Raw genomic sequence first — 21,793 nt, forward strand, 5'->3', positions numbered from 1 at the left:
ATGTCTCATTTAGGTCTCAGGATATACCTTTTCAATGAAGCCAGAATTGTGTCAACTGAAAAATCTTTTCTTCATTCAAAATTAATTTCATGTCTAGTGTCTAAGAGCTTGTTGTATTCAAGGTTGCCAGGGAAATTATACATCTACGTGTTTCTTTTATAATATACATGCTTAAAACATATACACCTATATTCCTTTTTACCTGAGGTCCTTTTTTAGTGCAGTACCTAGCCTGAAGAGTAGACTGCAGTCATTTTCTAGATTAGTCCTGTATCACAAGTGTTTGTATGTAGCCTGTATGCATATGCATATGCAGAATTTCACAACCTTTTTATAAAAAATAATTAATAATGTAATTTTTTCTATGTGTCTAAAACTTTGTCTGTAAGTGTTTGAATCTTCCTTATCTTACATGACAGACCACTTTGGTCAAAAACTTCTACAAAATTATTCTGAACATAATTCAATTTACACATAAATTTACTACTTGAAAAATGTACATGAGTCTGGTCTGTCTATTGGCTGAATATTAGCCTACCCATCTGTCATGCAAAGCTTCTTACCTAGACTTCTTCCATTACCGGGACTGTTCATATCCTTCCCTCCTCAATAAAATGTTCAGTTCCATCTTTCGTATTTGCAGAAGACATTGGGTCTTCTAACTTTGGGAAAAGTTACATAGATTGTAATCTTCTGTTTTGTATTAAAGCCATTTGAACAGGAGAATAAGCATGAACAGTGTTGAACATAAGCTCCTAGGTGGATGCCTAAATAGTTTTCAGGTTTTCAGGGTTTTTTACCTAATCTCTGATGAGGTGTCACACAGTTCTGATGCTACTGTTTACGTTTCATCAGGTCACATGATCAAAAATACATTCAGGATTGTCAGAGATTTATTTGCATAGGAGATGTGCAGTAGCATTCCTATCCCCTCCCCCCAAAAAAAAAAAAAAAAAAAAAAAAAATTCCAAACAAACAAACTTGCTGACTTTTAGACATATAAATTTAAAACAAACAAACAAACCATCCTACAAGCCATATGTATTTAAAGTAGTATTAAAGAAAATTTTAAACCTCTCCATGCATTATGGCACTGGATAGGTGGTTACATCAGATAGGTTTTTATAAATTTTTATTATCTTTAAAATAGATTTTTATGGCCTTTCCAATTACACAATTAAAGATATGAAAGTGATAGCAAAGATTTACTCTGCTGCAGATATAATTGATGAAGTTTGGTCTCTGAACAGTTTGATTTCCTTGATCTAACTTTTCAGATTTATTTTTGATTTAGTCTGAAATGGATTGAAGGACAGGGCATAAAGGAGGCTTTGGGTTCGCATCTATTTTAAGTTATGCAATATTAATCTCCAGAGCATTGGAGAATCTTATCACTAGCTTCCATCTACACCAGTATGACTTCAGGGGTATCATTCTTTTTTTGACTAGTCTATTTTCGTGGCTGTTGGCTGTTCAGAAATATGAGAACATACTAGTCTAACCACATTTAGCTGTTTGTAGCATTATCACATCTGAACTATTTGTCTTGAGAGAAATGGGCATATCAAAGTTTAAACTCATCTCATGAGAAAGCAGGTATCTAAGGCCTGATGAATCGAGCCCTTAAAGTGTCTATTTCTTTTTGTGGACTAGCTTAGATGTGTACAACTGCACTGTTTGCTGGCATGAATCTGTCTTCTGAGACTTCTGAAAAGTGAAATCCACTTTCAGTACTTACTGACATGTGTCTGCTAAAACTGTTTTTGAATAGTTACCATTTTCTTCACTGGTTTCCACATTGGCATGTGCAAAATACTGCCTAGTTTAGCAAGTATTAAAGAATATATTTATTGTGTTTTGTGTACGGAATGGCATGTTTGGACCAAACATATTTCTATAATTACTCCTTCACAGTGTATTCAGAAACTACTTCAATAAATCAACACACAAAACCCAGTTAAAAGTAAAATTCTTCTCTTGTAGTGTAAAGTTGCTTCAGAGACCTTGAGTTGCTCGCTTCCCTAGTGGTATTTAATAGCCTTGGCAAAGTGATGCAAACAGGTATAAAAATATCAGATTTTTTTCAATGTGTTCACCAAGAAACTCTTGTAACCATTTTCAGCTCCACCTTAGATCTTGTGAACTCTGTTTCTTGGGTACATAAACTATGGATATGCCATTCAGGTGTCTGAGGATGAGTACAAAGAAACAAAAAACCTCAAACCAGTCTTCCTTCTTTAATATGTTGCTATGATGATTTCTGAAAATAAAGGACAAACATCACACTAATGTGAGTATTTAAACCCGTCCCAGCCCCTGAGATCATGTATTCAAGCCCACTCCCATTTTACTTAGGTTTTGGAAGAATAGCTAGGCCTGTCTTCTCTTTCATAAGGAGTTATTCTACACTGATGCTCAGAGAAGGCCAGAAGAAGCTTACAGCTATACTCCTACATTCATATTTATGTAGAAATAGCATCTTAGAAATATCACACAATGATGAGAGACATTACGGTTATTCCAGTATGGCTCTACTGTGTGAAGGTACAGTTTTTGAGTCCATGAGTTCCACTGAGGATAGAATTGCTTATGGACATCAATTTATTTTGGAGGGAGGGACAGCTTCTGGTATTAGAGGTTAATAAATAAATAAGTAAATAAGTAAAAATATTTCACGGCAACAGATAGATTGGGCTCCTGCAAATAATGTATTTCCCAGAAACATTAGCAATGTTTATAGGTTATATTATGATGATACACCAGGAAATTTATGTTTTGCCTCTTGAGATAAAAGCCTCCATGTATTTAGAAGGAAGTATAGTCTCTTCCATCAGAAGTGTAAAAATATTTGTCATAATGTCCTATACCTATCCTATAAATTGTCTTTGTAGTACGTTATTTTCTCCTGAATCTTGTTTTGCTCTTGTGTGTAGTAATGATTACTTTTATTTATAAAAAAAACATCAATAGTATTTTGCTGCTTTGTTATTTATGCCTCATGTAAGGGTTTCTTTGACTATTCATTGATTTTGTATAATAAGTTAACGGGTGCTGAAAATTTCTTTGATGATATACTGTCTGTCTTCTCATGTTAGCTTCTCTTAGACGTAGTTCCTTTTATCTTTGCTGTCTTCATCAGCAGTATTTGCTTGTAGCCGACATAAAACATCTTCTTCCATATATTTTTTTTTTAGTATATCTAAGCTCTAAAGTCACTTGAGTATAATGTACCTAAAATTAACCTATACTTAAAAGTAATTTTTTTTTAGAAGGTCCATTTTTATGTATTGTTCATTGCTCACTGGCAGAGTGTATGGGAGAAAAGAGGCACTTATTTTAATGACTGAAAGAAAAAGTTTCTTGTGCTGTTTTTGCTTCATTCTCTCTTACCTTTTGATATCTGTTAAATTTTGGGTTTACTCTCTTGTTACTAGTTGTTTTGTTTCAAAAATATGTTGAGGCCACATGGTTTGCCTGAATTAACTGCCTTTATCATAAGCCCAGCCTAAAATAAGGACTTTTACAGAAATAGTTCAGCTGTGGGTTTAGGGGTGAGGTGGGAACCTACTACCTTCCTTTCACACTTTGCAAATAATTTTCAAGCTAGAAAGAGGATCAGCTGCAGAATCAACAGCAGAACAGTACACTGCATTTTCTATTTTTTTTTTTTTTTTTGGTATGCAAATCTCTGTAGTTAAAACAGAAAATTAGCCTGCTATGCTTAACTTAATAATGCAGTGTTTTTTCTATGATCAAAATATTTCTGTTTTGTCTGTGTGGTCGAAGCACAGACAATAAAATCTCAATGTTTTCTGAATAAAAATTATACTTCCTTACTAAAGCTAGGATCATAGCTAAGGGAGATTTTGAAAACTACTGGAGATAATTTCAGAATGGGGAGGTAATCTGGATGCCTGTAGATCTTTAGACTGTATTCCAGTGTTTTACTTTTAGAAAGACTTTTTGTCTACTAAAACATTGTAATTTTTTAGCTGTTGCCTCTGTTTTGTCTTTTTTCCAAATGTAATACTGACTTTTAAAATAAATTTCAAAATCTGAAGAAACAGGCAAAATATGTTGACAAAAAAGATGTTGGCATTTCTACTGCTAATTAAACCTTTTCAGAATATATGTGCATTAATATATGTCCTGTATTGCTTGGATGCTAATGGAATTGAGATCTGAGCATATTTATTTGATTTCAGTGTGCTTTCAATAACATGTTGCGGATGATTCTTTTTTCCTTTTAAATTCTCTATCACTAGAAAGAATAATTGAATTAAAATTTCACCAAAAATAAGCTGTTTAAAAAATGTCAAAGTACCTTTTTTTAAAAGGTTACTGACTTTTCAATTGGCAGATGTGATAGTATTCTCTAGTTCCTTCCGCTTTTTTTTTTTTTTTTTTAAATGGAGGGAGCGGGGGATAAGAACTGCTGTTTCTTAGCACAGAAGAAACACCACATGAGAATCAACTGTGTTTTAGAGCAAACATATCTATCATTCTTTTCATTTTCCAGGTTCCATAAATGTGTGACAATGTTTTACACAACTATATGGTCCGTGGAAATAAGCATTTTTGGCCATAATTTTTTTTTCTTGGTTACATGGGAGAAAAATTAAGTTACAAATCTTACTTCTTTCCTTCGTCAGGTGTACAAATTGGTCTCAATACTTGTTTTTATAAATTGTTTTCCACCAAAGGTACACAATATGAGCTTGTTAGGTAGCCAGTACTCTAATTTGTATATACTTCCATGATAACATTTGTCAAATGAAATGAAATATTTTAGACTGTATTGCCTGATACATGTTTTTGTTTGTTTTTTTTAACTAGTGAAAAAGGCCATAGATTTTAAATCTAGAGGATTTAAATTGTTTCCAGGGAAAGACAACAGCAACAAGTTTTCTATCTGTGAGTGTACTCCTTTTTTGTTACTTTTTTCTAGTGCAAGAGTGAAGTTTGTGTTGTCTGTGTTTGTGTGTTTTCAAAATTGTTTACCTATTTCTGATAATATAACTGACTTAAATCTGTTTATCCAGTCTGCATGGTGAATTTTTAAATATGGTTCTAGTCTAAAGGCAGGCTTTCTATAAATCTGGCATTGTAGAAAGACGTGTGTTTTTTGTCAGTAATTTCACATTAAATTTGCAGTATTTGCAAAGAAATAAATATTCAGGCTTCCAGATGTCAGCTGAAATCTTAGTTGTGAACAGGAGATACATTATTCTAATTGAAAATTAGCACTAGCAGCAAAAGGCTATACAAACCAAAGCCTATCCTCATTTACAAATGTGCAACCACATTTTTTTTTTAAGCAACACACATGAGGTCACTTTCTGAAATTTTTTTTCTTCATTAACTTTGACATTTTGAACTGATTAACTAATTGTAGTTTTAAACATTCTGGAGATGCTTAGTGCCTTCAATTTTAATTACAGAAAATAGAAACAAAGTGCTCAGCATCTTACAGGACTGAGTCCTGATTAACTTATAAGGAGGAGTTGGGCAACTTTGTAACATAAATTGAACAGATATGACTCTAAATACATTAAAGAAGATATCTTTTGCAAAAGAACATGCCATTTTTATAGTTCCTTTTTGGACTAGAACCGCATTTTAAATATTTCGCAGTAAGTGGTTAAAATAAAGATGGACTAAATGCTTAGCCTATGTCTGCTTATACTACATTTCATGATTCTTCACAGGAGCAAAAGGACTTGCTTTTGAAGGTCCTTAGGTTGGAAATATTTGCACTATTTTTTTTTGTTTAAAGTGTCAGTGATGGATTCGGTTTCCAGAATTTAGCAGGGCACATTGGCATAACTTCTAATACATTTTTCAGTTTTATATTTGAAACTATCAACATATTAGACATTATTTTTTTATGAAAAGGTATCTTCAAGCAGCAAGACCCTTCAATGTTTACCAAGTCAGAAAAATAAAGCAAAACACACTTCTGCTCAGTTTTTATAGTTTAGCATATTACCATATTCAACTTTTCTGTAAACTGCATCACCTAAATAGTTCCATAAGGCATTTCTGGTTTATTTGAAAACTTTGTATCACGTCTTTTAAAAACAAGTGTTCCTTCTATGCATATCGGGTGACTAGAAAGTAGAGTGATTATGTAAGAAATAACAGTAAGATAATTACAGTAGTGTTTATAAGTTCATCACTGAGGTCTCCGATGATCCATCTGTGCTTTTATAGTTACAAATGAGAATAGTACAATGGCTGATAAGACTGATTGTTTCTCTATAAATTTATTTTGCACAAATGATTAAGTATTCCACCATATAAACATTAATAGGAATTGCATATTTATAGTGATGTGTCAGACACTTGTGATATCTAAAGGTGATTGTTATTCAATTAGTGATAAAATTTATCAATATATTTTTGAAAGTCTTCATATAATTTCATATGTTATGATGTTCTACGTAAAGCTGAAAACTTTTGTATCATGTTTTTATTGGTTATGTGGAGTAGATTACCTATAAGAGTCAATAACCAGTGAAGGTAAAAACCTTGATGATTTGTACGTTTCGTGATTAATATCTTGTCATAAATAGATAGCTAAGATTTTATATTGTAATCTAGCATTTGGTTAGCTAGCCACTTTGGTAGCTGAAGAAAATTGAAGAGTCAGTATTTCATGAAAAGCCTATGTATTTAGCTGTTGACTTTAGATAAAATTCCCCATGTGGCCTCAGCTGGATCTGTACTTCCATTACAATGACAGCTAGGGTCCTTTAAAAAAAGAATGAGCATCTTTCAACTATTAGTGGAAATACAATAAAGATAAGTGAATGCCCATTTTACATTATGCCCTGTGTTAGCAATGTCTTTAGAAATTATCATATAACATTTCTCATGTGTATGTCTTTTCCCTATTTTACTTTTTTTTTTAAAAAAAAAATGTGTCAGGTATATAACATTCAACACTAATGCACAGGTGATTTGCACATAATAAAGCCAAAATGGTAATATTTGATATGATGACACACTTTGAAATGGATGTACATCAGTTTAATTTTGCAAGTATTAATATTAACAACAATAACAAAAAAAATCATTGAGGGACCTAATTCAATCTGGATTAGAACTCTGGAATTTCTTGCTCCCAATTTCATGACCAGACCATGAATGAATGCTTTCCCTAGAGGAGCCTTTAATTTACTACAGGAAACTCTTTCATTGCTTATTGTCATATGGTTATCTGCAGTGTAAAACAAACAAATATAGATACACAGATATGTGGGGAACTACATGGAGCTGTATTTCGGTTGACTGAAAAATCAAGCGTTATGTCTGGAGAAGTAACATCAATACAAAAATAATAAAATGAACATTCATTTTTTGCTAAATGCTTAACAGAAATCAGAACGGATTTAAGTTTCTGCTTAAATGCATTTCTGATTTGAGATCAAATTAGTAATCAGTTTAATCACTTCTACTTATAACTTTTTCTTCTGAATTTTTACTGTGGTATATGTCATATTTCAGTTTTGTCACTGTAATTAGTTTATTGATTTTCTTTAACATAAACCTTTATATTTGTATTTATGAATATTAATAAATCCATAATTTCTAATTTTAAATTCCATTTCATAAGTATTTTTAAGAGTGGAACTTTATATAAATAAGTAAAAAAAATAGGATTTTGAAACGTCCATTTTTGGTAGAAATTCAAGTATATGATAATTCTTGTGCTTTGAAATCCAGTACCTGTGTATGGGGAAATATAGTGTACAAAACCAAAATAATTATTTGAAATATTAAAACAGGAATTACAATAAATAGAAATAGTTCTGTTTAATTTTTTTTTTTTTAATAGCAAAGAATTTCTTCTGTGTGCATAGACACATGATATAGCCCCCAAATAGTGCCATTTTGTTTAATTTCTTTCATATAAGTATCAGGCATCATGTATAATTTTCTAACTATAGTTTTAACATATGTTTAATGTCAGAAAAGTTAACAGACTGTCACAAAACTGAGAAGGTATCTTTTTCCCTACTTGTTTTCAGGTATACTTCCTTTCCTTTCCTGCATTGCTCATTGAATCCTAACCGTCTACCCAAAGTTTTAAGGTCTTTTCTGTATATACAGACTACTTACGATGATTCTGAATTTCTTATGTCTCGATATAGGCTTTGGAGCTATAGAAAAGCACCTAGATATTTCAAAGAGAGAGTTTGTTCTAAACACTCATCCAACAAGTTCCTCCTGGATGGCTTTGTGAAATGAAGTTTATGGAATTGTAATTGTCAGAGAGATACATACTCCAACACTAGCAGGAACTTGGGGTTTTATAGCTAATATGCTTTCATCACACCTACAAGTATTGGGGGAGGAAAAGATTGAAACTGGTAATATGGATGGGTTCTAAGGAAGAGCCCTCCTGGCCAAAAAGTTCCCTGAGCAGAGAGATGCAGATGAACAGAGATTGCCTTTGCTTGCTATTAGAAAAGCCTTGGACATGGTACAGTTCTTTTGGGTCAGAGGAGGATAAATACTGTGGTTCCAGTTGACATGGGCTGAGCTTGATTGGGTTTTCTGAGCAATGTGCTAAATTGAGATGTTTTCCTTTTAACCTTGTGCAACATTTTCATTTGGCCTTTGACTTCCTCAGTGGTACCAAACCAATTCTTCCCTTTCTGTGTGTGTAAGAAGACAAATTTCAAGGAAGGGGAAAGCCCCAAGTATTCTGAATGTTATTGTCCTTCATTAAAAGCTGAAATTTAATGAACATCCTTTAGAAATATGATTAGAAATGACTTTTTTTTTTTTTTTTAATTAGGGTACATTCAATTTACAATGTAATGTGATTAGCGTATTTATATGCAAACTTTTTCTTTAAAGGAAAGTTAAAATCTAATACTGCAAATCTGTTGGTCTAGTTCCTCAGAAATAAAGATGAATAAAGGCGAAAATCTCTTTCTGCTTAGTATAACTCTCTTGGTTTCATGTCAAATTGTATTTTTGAAAAAAGGACTCTTCTGTGGGGCTATTAAGTTGCCAAGTACTAGCAGACCAACCTCCTTCGATAATTTTTTTGGGGGAACTGCTGTCTCCTGGTACAATGAACTCCAAAAATTAAATACAAAAATTATTAGAATGATTTTGGCCTTAAATTATTTTTGTAAGATATCCTTTTGCAAACTGTAAGAATTATGAGAAAGTATATAATGCATTGAAAAAAATGAGTGAAGAGGTAGTTGGATAGGCTGAGGGCCAGATCGCTACATACAAATTTCTGGAAAAACACAGTGAAAGGTTCACAGGAAGTTTCTCTCTGAAGATCCATTTTAGTTTATTGTAAGATAAATGTATGCAAATCAAACTGGCATTTTGAGTTTACCTTCAGATCTCCATATTTTGGGGATATCTGTATTTTCAGTAATGATTAAGGACAATTCTCTCAGCATGAGCCTATGCTCAAGTTTTATTATAATTCAAGGAGAAAAGGTCAGCTCTTAGTGGAGATGACATTTATTAGATTATGTTCAGAGTAAAGTCTTCGAGCCCTAAACTTGATGAACACTCCTTTAAATGTTAATGTTTGTAAAGGAATAGTACTAACATTTCCATATGCGTTCAATAATATTACATGCAAACAAAGTAGCTGATTATTACAACTTATAAAAAACCTTGTGTTATTTTTTTGAAAACAAAACAAAACAAACAAACCAGAAAATACATCCTTTGCTTGTTATAGGGAGGAGAAACTTATGTATTGAGACTAGAGATTATATGGGTGATCATACTCTGAAGAAAATCTGTTTTAAAGGACCTAAAATGCAGATAATGTGCTTTTAAATATTTGTTAATTGCTGAACTATGTATCTCTTAAAAACTGTATTATTTTAGCTTTTTTTGTTTATTTTGTTTTATTTTGTTGTTTGTTTGTTTTTTTGCAGTAAATGAGGGAGGTATTAAACAGGCATCCAATTTGTGTCCAGATCCTGGAGAACCAGAAAATGGAAAACGGATAGGCTCAGATTTTAGGTAAAATATAAACCCTACCATTGTATCATTTCTCTACTACTGAACTTGGAAAATGTATATGTTAAGAATTTATTGCTGTTGTTGAGCTAAAAGTAAAAAGTAAAATGGAATTCTGTATTAAATGATGTAGTGCAATGTAGTGTGTACTGAGTATGCAAAGAAGTTAAATGCCTGCTGGGAAGAGAGCATATATGTCTGATAATCTGGCAAAATTTGGACTGAAGGTAAGTTAAAATAGTTTTCTCATGTAAATACTGTATTAGATTTACAAATATTAGGCATAGACATGGTACTGGAGGTTTTTGTGAAGGATAAAGCAAAATTAAATGCAACATAAAAAGAACAATAAAACCTCACAGAAGAGGTTTCAGATATTATTATAGAAATATTCATTGGAATCTAGTAGAGAATGTTGCCTTTTCTACATGTCCTGATTTCAGTAGGGATAGAGTTAATTTTCTTTCTAGTAGCTGCTGTAGCTCTGTGTTTTGGATTTAGTATGAGAATAATGTTGATGACACACTGATGTTTTTAGTTGTTGTGAAGTAGTCGAGAACTTTTCAGCTTTTCATGCTGGCAAGCCAATGAGAAGGCAGTGGGTGCCCAAGAAGCTGGGAGGGGACACAACCAGGACAGCTGACCCAAACTGGCCAAAGAGATATTCCATACCATATGACATCATGCTCAGTATATAACTGGAAGGTGGACTGGGAGGCAGTTTGGCTTGAGAATTAGCTGGGTATTGGCTTTGGTTGGTGAGCAGTTGTGCTGTGCATCACTTGTTTCATCTATTCTATTATTCTTATTTTTATTCTTATTTTTGTTATTATCTTCCTTTTCTGTCATATTAAACTGTCTTTATCTCAACCCACAAGCTTTCTCTTTTTTTTTTTCTTTTTCTTTTTTATTCTTTCCTTCATCCCCCTGGAGAGGGGTGGGGCAGTGTGGTTGTTTTAAGTGCCTGCCAGGTTAAACCACAACACTACCTTATGTTTTTCCAGAACCCAGAAGTTTGATACATGCAGGTGTATTTCCCTAGTAGTCTTCAGAATATTTTTTTTTAAATTTTGACACATACCAAATTGGTAGTGTATGGTATTACTGTAATAAAAAATAAAATATAATCAGAACTAAAAGGTTATTTGTTTCTAGCAAATTCTTACATTTCATTCCTTGCTGTTTTTTTTTTCAAATTATATGCTGCCAGTGATCTATTCCACCTTTTTCTATTTTACCTAATCTCAAATTTTATCCCACTTTCCTCCTCCATTCTCAACTATCATTCAAATTCCTTATCTTGTAAGAAAAAAAAAAGTTCGCAATACTCTTTCAAAACATTCTATGTATTTTTCTCAGTGAACATACATGACTCCTACTGTCAGTAATAGGAGTGGTTGATGTATTGTATAAGTAGAGAGACAAATATGTAATCACCTCTTGAAAATGTTTTGAATTAATTTTAATGTTATCTAAGGTTCTGAATTGTTTCCTTATCAATTGTTTAACATTCATTTCATCACATACATACTATATATTTGATATATAGACAAATTTTAGACTATTAAAGGAATAATTCTAAAGCTATATTCCTGTTTTATATTATATGCTAATTTCACATCATCATCATGTTTACAAATCCCTTCAAAACACCTAAGTGAGGAAAGAGAAAATGAAGAAATAAGTAAGAGGGAGATGAGAGATCATTTTTAAATTTATTGGTTTTATTACATTCAGTTTTCCTTTTTACATATTTTGTATTTTACCTATCACACAGCATAGTTCCTAACATTTGAAGATAATAAGTGCTATAGTAATTTTTTTACAAAATTATGTTACCTCATTCTTTTACATAACTTCCTGTAACTTTTATTGTTTTGTTATGTCTTTTCTCCCTGTAATCAAGCAGAACATAGAATTGACAATGACATCCCAAGCAAATGTGCCAGCTGGCAATCAGTTAGTTATTATAATTTCTCAGTTAGTTATTATAGTCTCTCTATTTCTCTATTTTTGAGAAAAAAAGTTCAATGCAAATCAGGGAAAGTTTTATTACTAATTTTATATGGAACGTCATTTCTGACATTACCTGACAAAGAATGATTTCTCGATATTTTCAGAGAAATAAAAATAAATGAACTCTGTTTCTTAACTGTCATGCTTTCTAGAATTATTGCTTAGGCCAGAGTTTTGGTTTTTAACCTCAGAAATATGGCTTGATAGCAAAAGCCTTTGAAAGAGAATCTGCAAGTCCTTTTCTAGTGTTGTCTGTGCAAGTGACCACTGAAAGACCTATCTGCAAGATCATTCTAGTTAAACTTATGTGAGGGGCAGTACCTTGAAAGAGATATGATTATGATCATGCCCACGTCTTTCTTTTTAGGCCAAACTATTAGGATATAATTTAACATTATTTTTCACTATACATTGTGATGATGTGACTATCAACCTTTCCTGTTTCACAAGAATTTATGAGAAAATGAAAGAAGGCATTCAAACTACTGAACAAAAGGATAGAAGATATACAAGATATCAAAATCAGTATGTTTTGGGTTTCAGTGTTTTTTTCCCCTAATTTCTCACTAAAATCACTGAATTTTTTTTTTTTTCTTTTTGAAAAAAAAAATCTTCAAATTATCTGTGAGGGAAGATCAGCTTTTCTATCAAAAGCCATGAATGTGCTATTTAATGCTTTTATGCATAATGTAATGATAAATCCAATCCCATCATAATGGAAAAGAATAAATAAGTAGGATATTTCAAATGTAACTCAGTGAAAGAACATGGCTTACATATACAAGATCCACTGGAAGTAAAAAAAGTGAGAGTGAAAAGATGTGTTCAGTTTAATGATACTTTTGGTGAACAAAAGAGGTGAATAAGCTTTTGTTCAAAACAAAATAAACAGTAGATGTAACAGATACCTTATTATGCTCTTGGTCTTATGGGTTGTACTTTTGTGGGGCAGGGATGTTTATTTTGGTGAGGAAGTATTTTTCACCATTCACCAAAGAATGCATTTTCAGATCAAACTGAACTCTTTTTTTTCTTTTTTTTTTTTTTTTTGATTGATCTTTGTTTTGATCACTTCTTGACATTAGTATGGAACCAACCTTTTTACAAAGAAAAAAATGAAAAAACCCACAAAACCCCAACAAACTAGTACTTAACTGATGCTCTTTCCATTGAGGGCAGATTCTAGGAACAGTCTAAAATCCTGCTGATTTTAAGGGCAGCATGCTTGCTTCCCAGTTTCTCTAACAGGTTAGATTGCAGAGCAGTAATAGTTTCTGAAAGCATAGGCTTCTCAATGGATTCACTGCCATCTCAAATTTATGCTCAAAAGCTGTCCTTGAACTATCCCTTTCAACTAAATATTTGAATTTTCATGGTTCAGTTTCTTTCAAGATAAAAACAATCTATTCTGGATAATCTTCTCTAATTAAACCCCATCTAGCACAAAACCTCCTTAATACGCTCTATTTGGAGTGTAGCTCTCAGAAACAACCCAAAAAGGACTAGTTTCCTTTCAAAAGATTGAGCTTTTCCACTATTTTAGTGGCAGCCTCTCTTTATAATGCTAAAACATTGTATTTGGAAATAGTGCGAGGACATACATACACACACATGTGCACAATTTCTAGCCACTTTATTGACAGGATTTGAAAAAGGGAACAATTACTCTTTTGGCTGTACTCATCTTACAGATATTAGCGATAAATAAGGTGGTTTACTATCTAAGGCTTGTTAAAGGTCTTATGAATGTGAATGGTGAGATTTCTACTTGTAAAGAACAGGACTGGTGAATATTAGTAATACATATGTCATTTATCTCTAGTTGAAAATTTGATACATTGAAAAGAGGTCTTACAAAGAACAAAAGCAAACTAAAAATTTCAGCACCTTTTAAAATTAACCAGATTTCAATTCTGGCCATTATCATAAGGGTTGCTCAATTACTTTATAAGCTTGCAAAGTAAGAATGCTACTAATTCTTTAAAATAAATAAATAAGACATTGAAGGAAAATGCTTGCATTTAGCTGAAAAAGTACAGTACTATGGAAAATCTTTTCCAGATTGTCTTATACCTGACAAAGGGAAAAATAGCACTTTTCCTTTTCCCTTCTTAAAGTCACTCTCTGTATAATGTAGGAAAAATCTTTACTTTGAGCTTGTCTTTTTTCCCTTTCTGGTAAGGAAGTGAAAATCCCAGTTACAATACCTTAATTTTAAAATACAGTATTTTGGAGAAGGATTTAGGTCTTTATCAAGATCAATCAAAATCTAATTTCAGCACCTTACAATTTAATCTATTTTAGAGAAGAGCATGTTCTTGTCACTTCTCTTTAGCTTTCTTCAGATGTGAAGGTATAGGTTTGGAAGCATTTTGTTGCAATTTCCCTCCTGCTCTGATTATAAACACTACCTGCTTGCTCAGCACATTCATATGTTCTTACACAAACCTAGAAAATCTGTAATGCAAGCCCTAAGACAAGTTGCAGCATTTCATTGCATTCTTTGGGACTGGACACCGCATGTTCACCCTTTTGGATATTTTTCTAATGTGAAAATTCCCTATGGCTATATTTTGAAGTTTTAAAGGCTAGACATCTATCTCAGCGTAACAGGCCTTTGCAGATTGAAATAAAGTCAGGAAGACTTACTAATAGCTGCCAGCTTTTCCTGTACTGGAAAAGATATTTTACCTCAGTAAGAAAACTTCCATTCCCTAGAAGCTTCTTGAAATTTTGGATGTACTAGTCTTTGTTCTTCTGGAATTTCCAATGGTTTATTTTGCGTTACCTGTCATACAGTAAAATCCACATCTTTTCCACATGAGTGTCCAATTTTAGAACCAATGCCACTAGGGAATATAAAGTTGTAATAGATGCAGAGAAAAAGTTTTCATGTGGTCTTGTATCTTTTTTTAATTGTTGGGTTTTGGAGACTTTTTTTCTTTCTTTGTTTATAGTGGAATAAACATAGAAATATTGAATTATACTTGGATAAGTATTTTATTATGAAGCAAACATGCTCCTCCACCACCATCCCAAAGTTCTGGCTTCATAAAATGAATGAATGAGTCTATCTCTATCTATCTCTGTAGTGTAGTCCAGCGAGATATTTAAAGATGAGACTCAGACCAAACTTGGATCACAACAAAGCAGTTAATGCTGTTTGACAATCACAAAGATGCTAGTATAGTCTTAAAAATACAGATTCCTTTGAGAGAAGGAAGCTTATGAAATTTATGTTAAAGACAATTTATTATACCAATGAGTTCAGTTACATTATAACTGATGATAATTTCTTCTGTCATTTGGTATTATAAATTAATATATAGTTATTTTCTTTGGACGAATGACTTTAAAGTGTTACCTTTTTGTGAGAAAAAGGTGACACCTTGAGAACTGTTTAAAGAGAATCACTAATGATGCCCAGAGTGTTGAGAAATCCTCTGCAACTGAAATTTAGTCATCACTTTAGTTTGTTCAACACATGGTAAGGATTTTTCTTGACCAGAAGTTTTGAAAACTTAGATATCACAGAATCACAGAATCACAGATTGGTAGGGGATGGAAGGAACCTCTAGAGATCATTTAGTCCAATCCCCCTGCTAGAGCAGGATCTCCTAGAGCATGTTACAGAGGATCATATGCAGGCAGGTTTTGAATATCTCCAGACAAGGAGACTCCACAACCTCTCTGGGCAGCTCTGTCACCCTCAAAGTAAAAAAGTTTTTCCTCATATGCAGATGGAACTTCCTGTGTTTCAGTTTGTGCCTGTTCCCTCTTGTCCTGTCACTGGGCATCACTGAGAAGAGTCTGGCCCCATCCTCTTGACACCCACACTGTAGATATTTATAAGCGTTTATGAGATCCCCTCTCAGCCTTCTCTTCTCCAGACTAAACAGCCCCAGCTCTCTCAGCCTTTCCTCGTATGAGAGATGTCGCAGTCCCCTAACTGTCTTTGTAGCCCTGCGCTGGACTCTCTCCAGTAGTTCCCTGTCTGTCTTGAACTGGGGAGCCCGGAACTGGACACAACTGCAGATGCGGCCTCACCAGGGTGGAGTAGATGGGGAGGATATCCTCCCTCGACCTGCTGGCCATGCTCTTCTTAATGCACCCCAGGATACCATTGGCCTTCTTGGCCACGAGGGCAGATGGAGAATATAATATATGTGCTGCAATACTTTTTGTTTATTTATTTTCACTAGCATTAAAATGTATCATAATATTAAATGCATTCTTTGATAGGGACGGACTTTATGAGCTGATGTTTGGTATTTCTGGTTGTGGGTTTTTTTTCTATGCCAAAAAATGGCGTACTCAAATTTTTTTGGTTGCAGGTGTGGACAGAATAGGTTAATATGGCAGAAAAATGTAAAACTTGGAGAATATTTTTTTCTAAACTTTAATATATATGACTTTTCAGTTGATTCCACAGAAACAGAATGGTACTGTGATCTATGAATTCAGATGTATTCCCTGCACATCAGTGCAAAAATCCAAATTGCATTATCTCATTCTTTTTCTAGTCTGTCCCATCTAACCATCACAAAATTTACAGGAGAAGTGTAAGTTTAAAATCCAGAATAATATAATTTATTGCTACAGCTGAGCTTGACATTTTGATTCCTTGCATAATTGATTCTTATTCAATAATAATTTAAAGAATATATCAAATAATGGAGGAAAAGAATCTGAAATTGGTTAGTTTGCTACACGTATGCCAACTGTTAAAATAATACTATTCAATATAAACTTAATATGAAGTTCAAAACTTTACACTTGCTCTTTCATATCCTTTAGAGATTCTATAGCTTCATTTTAAACTCCTTCTTACTGCTTTTAGTTTGTGTTCTTTAAAGAGGGATCCCAAATTTGGGGCAGATGATGGAGACTTAAAAAACAGATACGAGATTAAAGTGTTTTCTCGAATTTGTATAACTGTCCTATTAAATATTTACTCATACATTTTCTAATGAATATATCCAAAGTTTAGGGTTTTTTTTCCTGAAAATGCAAACTTATTGGTAATCATCTTTTGTCCTGTTAGAAATATAAATTGGCAGATAAAGTTACTGAGACACACAGGTCAAGCACGCATTTTCGAAGCTATGAACTGCTTTAGCACAGTATGTCGTAGATGCAAAAGCTTTATGTGAGTTCAAAATAAATTGAACAACTTGAGCGAGTCTTGAAAATATTGATTGGAAGGGTCCTTGAGAGGGGATCAGCTCCAGCCTCCTGCCCAACACAGGACTAATGCCACAGTCCTCAAATTATTTGAGGACTTTAAAAAAAGGAAAAAGGAAAAAACTCCTACTGAAATTGCTGCTATGTCACCACAGCAGACCCACGTCAAATCCATGGCCAAGTGCTCTAGAGAAAGTTAAGTCTAAGGAGAGTAGATTTTTTTTTTTTTTTCTTTCCATTTTGTCTTAGAGCTGATAATTATTTCCTGGTAATCTGCATGTCCTTTTTGAATCTTCATCATATTCAGCTCATGTACTATACCTGGGGAGGGTAGTGACACTTCACCCTCCTGTACTCAGTTACCAAACTTCTTTTAGAGAGGGATGGATTTTGAACTGAATTTTTGTATATATAGATAAAAGGTATTGAAGAAAAAATATCATCAGAAACAGCAAGAAGGATCTCTCCCACTAGACAATTGTGATGATAGAATTAATGCTTTTCCATTTTTGAAAGGGTCTATAGGTAGAAAATGACAGGAAAACATTAAATAATCTTAATCCTGTTCCTGAAAGGCCCATTGTCTTAACATTTTCTTGACAAGCTCACAACAGTCAATATACTGGCCTTTATGGATGACATTCTTACACTGCAAGTCCAGAAGGATTATACAGGTTTCCTGCAGGAGGGGTTTTTTTGTTGGGTTTTTTTTGTCCTTTTTTTGACCTTTCAGACAGGAAATGCTTGTTTGATTTTTTACATTACTGCCTTTTTTAGTTGATCTGCTGTAGGGACTGATCTCTGGCTTTTCCCATTTCTTTCTTAGACTGGTGTTTCAACACCTGCTTGTCCAATTGCCCTTATTAGGTCTCACTCACATGGCACACATGTTACAGATTTTGTAAATTTTCCAGTCTCACTGTGTTTATGAGTCCAGTATGCTTACAGTCATATACTATCAAATATAAGTTTAACGTCAAAACTGATTTGGATAAGTAAAATGGAGTAGGTATGTGAGTGTTATTTATACTTTTGGAAGTGATAAAAGTAACTATTAGACTTGTAAAGTCTTCATAATCACATAATCATTTCAACCCTCTGGAATTTTTTGCCAGCTGCAGTTTTGATACCATCGGTTCAATTTTTTAAGTAAATGGTGTACTTCCTGCTTGGTGTTTCCTCTTTAAATGACTCCATAGTAAGTTTTGGTTGTTTTTGTTTTTTTTTTTCAGGTCTCCTTTTTTTTTTTTTGAATAATCAAAGGGGTTCAGATTTTCTCAGCATGACTTTCTACAGCAGATAGATTCTTGTGAAAAATCTAATCTTGAAAAAGTTATTCTTGTCTTCCCATTTGCTACCTTTTGAGCCTTCCTAACCATACAGTCCCTGGAGTAGCTGAGTCTAATTTTTAACAGTAATGATAGGGTGTCTTTGTATTTCATGATTTGGAAATTCCCCCCAACTCTGTGATCTGCTTTGTGGCTTTTTTTTCTCAGTCTCATATAGAAGCTTTTCAGCCTTACCTTGCAAGAGCCTTTTCATTATGTTTACTTTTTTATTTTTCTCAGTTTTTCACTTTTATATCATCTTCTGTTTTTCATGACTCTGCAGCTCTTCTTTATCCCCTTTTTTCACAAATATTCTTACAGGAACTGTTTTTGAAATAGTTTATAGAGCTGGTATCCACTAACAAATCCTCCTTTTCTGAGATGTCTGTTCAGGTGACTATATCATCTCTCATGTCCTCATTACTTATTATCCATGTTTCTGTAAAGCCCAAGTACTCCCCAAATTTCAGCAGCTATGTCATGCTGACACCATTCCTTTTCAAACATCTAACATTTCTAACTCCCTTTAATTTATTCTTGTTCAGCTTAGTACCAATCTTCTTTAGTAGCTATTTTCATCATAGAGGTATTTGAATTGATTACCTAACAAAATGGAATGTGTTCTCTGTCTTCTTAATTTTTTGTCTGCCTTTGTAACTGAAACTGAAATTACTGTTGCAATACTAAAACTCCATCTATAAGGAAAGAAAAACAGGGCTTATTCTTTACAAGCCAAACCATGCAGATAAAAATGAATCTTTGTATGTGTTTCAGAAAAAAAAGAATATTGTGCCTTGTGGGATCAAACACATATTTGATGATCCCAGACAAATCAATAATGATATCGTATCACTATTGAGTGATATCAGACCTCTTCCAACCTCTTTGCAAATGTGCCAGTTTCAGAAAGTTATAAAGGATCCTTAAATCATTTATTTAGATAAATGAAGAACTATACCAGTACAGAGGCTTTGCTTACAGAGATTTACAAACCAAATTTTTTAAAAATATCTAACATAGCAAAGGCTGGAAAATGTGATAGTGACCTATGGTATCCATCTGAGGAAAGTCATATAATTCCATGCCTTACAAGATCACACAGGAAAGCTGCTATAACATAGACTTTTGGGGAGTTACTCCATGTTTCCTCTTAAAATACCCAGAAAACTGCATGCACAGTGTAGCCAAAGTCTTGTAAGCCCTGTGTACAGATAAAATAATTTATCAAGGCAAACGCAGTTAGGAAAGCCTCTGATATCCTTTGAGGGATTATACATTAACAAAAAGTTTAAATAAAGACCTTATGCTAAGATCTGGTAGCTAATATTCTATACAAAAAGTGTGTTATGAAACAAAAGTCACCTTGTATTTTGACTAGAACTGAAAAGCACTTACAGTGAGCATTATCCAAGAAAAAGAGTTAATTCAGGTCCTGATTGAATGTAAATGTAAATCTAGGCAGAATTCTTTGAAATCAATGAGTCTGTGATCTGATATTTTGATATCAGTTAGAATGAAATGCCCTGCTACTGTTCAGCATTGATGGTATACTAATTTCCCAATGACCAAATTAGGAGAGAAGATTTTTCAAGGAAGTATACCAAAATACAATAACTCAACTAATTCCTTTTCTGCACAGGTAATTAATTAAATAAGCTAGCTTCTTCTGTTCAGTTATAGAAGAATTAGTAGAGAATATTAAACCTTACATAATTTTGAGGTATTCAGATTTCTAAATTGATTTTTAAAAGCCTTATATACAGATCTATATGTACACAAAATCATTGGGAAGTGATAACAAAAGTACAATGACAAATGCCATTAAAAATAATTTACTTCACCATACTGTTTGCTTTTATATCAGCACTTCCTTTATTCCCCCATGAATAAGGACTGCTCTTCTGTTTTCAGAGAATATCAGCATACCTATGTTTATTGTGTTTATGAGTGGGTCTTTGTGCCCTAGTGCTTTACACTTACTAACATCCCTAGTAATATCTAGACTAGGGAATATGATTGGTCATGTAATTTGTGTTAGCTATTACATATAAAGGATATATTTGTTAATATTAGGCCATCTAAAAGTAAGGATAATGAATGAAAAAGAATTTGTGCTATTCCATTTTTATGATATTGTCTTTTTGGAAGCCATTTTGAAATACTATGTTTTGTTGTATTTCTTATCGTACAATGCTAGTCTTAGTCATGTGCATGCAAGTATCTTTACACAGTCACTGGAGTTTGGTAAATAATGCTATATGATTTTTTTCTGCAAGGTTTCATCACATGTTTCTAATACCAAATCATAAAGTTTGTCAATAGCCATCATAAGGGTGATAAAAGCGATGATACTACTCCAAATCACAAAATATCCTCATTAAAAAATGCAGTATCACTATACATGAGATTTTCAAAATATTAATTTTCAGTTTACTTAACTCTTTCCAGAATTTCTTCAATAACATCTCAGATTTAGTCTTTTGGGTTTATTCCTTCTTAATTATAGGGGAAAAGGAGACTATTTCACAAATGTCATTCATTTTTGGCACAAGTATGAGGTAACACACTGAATTAATCTATGATTCTTCCTCATCAGTCTTATATAAGGAATAGGATAAATAATAACACCACCTTTTAATTCAAAAACATAATGATGATCATTTAGCAATTGATAAGGTAAAAGGTGCTTTCTGAAGACCTTTGTGATACTATAGGTTGTCCACAGTCACAGTTTATAGAAATACTTTACGACTGTGACAGACAAGCCTTTAAAAACAGCAAGCTGAAATTATGGAGTGTAAGATACTGATGTCAGAGAAAGGCCTGATATATTGACTATTTTCAGCTGTAATCAGGACTTGAAATAATGATGATATTAAAGAAGAAGTATCTCAATAATACACATTTAAGTATTGAGGTTTTTAATTTTTCCAAAATGAAACAAAACAAAACAAAACAAAAACCTCCTCTCCTCAGAATAACTTAACATAAGAAAAGAAACAAACAAAACAATTTTTTCTGGGTTTATTTCCTGTTTTGTTCTGTGCCGAGTTTGCAACACCAAATGTCAGCTCCCTATGGAAAAGTACTAAATCTTCTCAAGCCACCATTATCCCTCCATAAATAATCACAGCTAAATACCTAGAAAGATGTTTTTAGAATTATTTTATTTTCTTCCATTAATTTAAGAAACATTTGCCAGTTAAAGGAGTAAATGTACATATTCACCTTGTAACTTTCATTATCTAGTAGCT

The 21,793-nt window shown here is 33.0% G+C and overlaps 1 protein-coding gene across 1 annotated transcript in view; it reads left to right on the forward strand.

The window, feature by feature from the left end:
• The window catches only part of CSMD3 (CUB and Sushi multiple domains 3), a 727,509-nt gene that overhangs the window by 278,331 nt on the left and 427,385 nt on the right, over window positions 1-21,793 (forward strand). The window contains exons 7-8 of the mRNA XM_075743489.1: window positions 4,837-4,914; window positions 9,927-10,014. Coding sequence (XP_075599604.1) covers window positions 4,837-4,914; window positions 9,927-10,014 — 166 coding nt within the window. The remainder of the gene's footprint in view (window positions 1-4,836; window positions 4,915-9,926; window positions 10,015-21,793) is intronic.

This window comes from Balearica regulorum, chromosome 2, assembly GCF_011004875.1.
Source record: "Balearica regulorum gibbericeps isolate bBalReg1 chromosome 2, bBalReg1.pri, whole genome shotgun sequence".
Lineage (NCBI taxonomy): Eukaryota > Metazoa > Chordata > Aves > Gruiformes > Gruidae > Balearica > Balearica regulorum.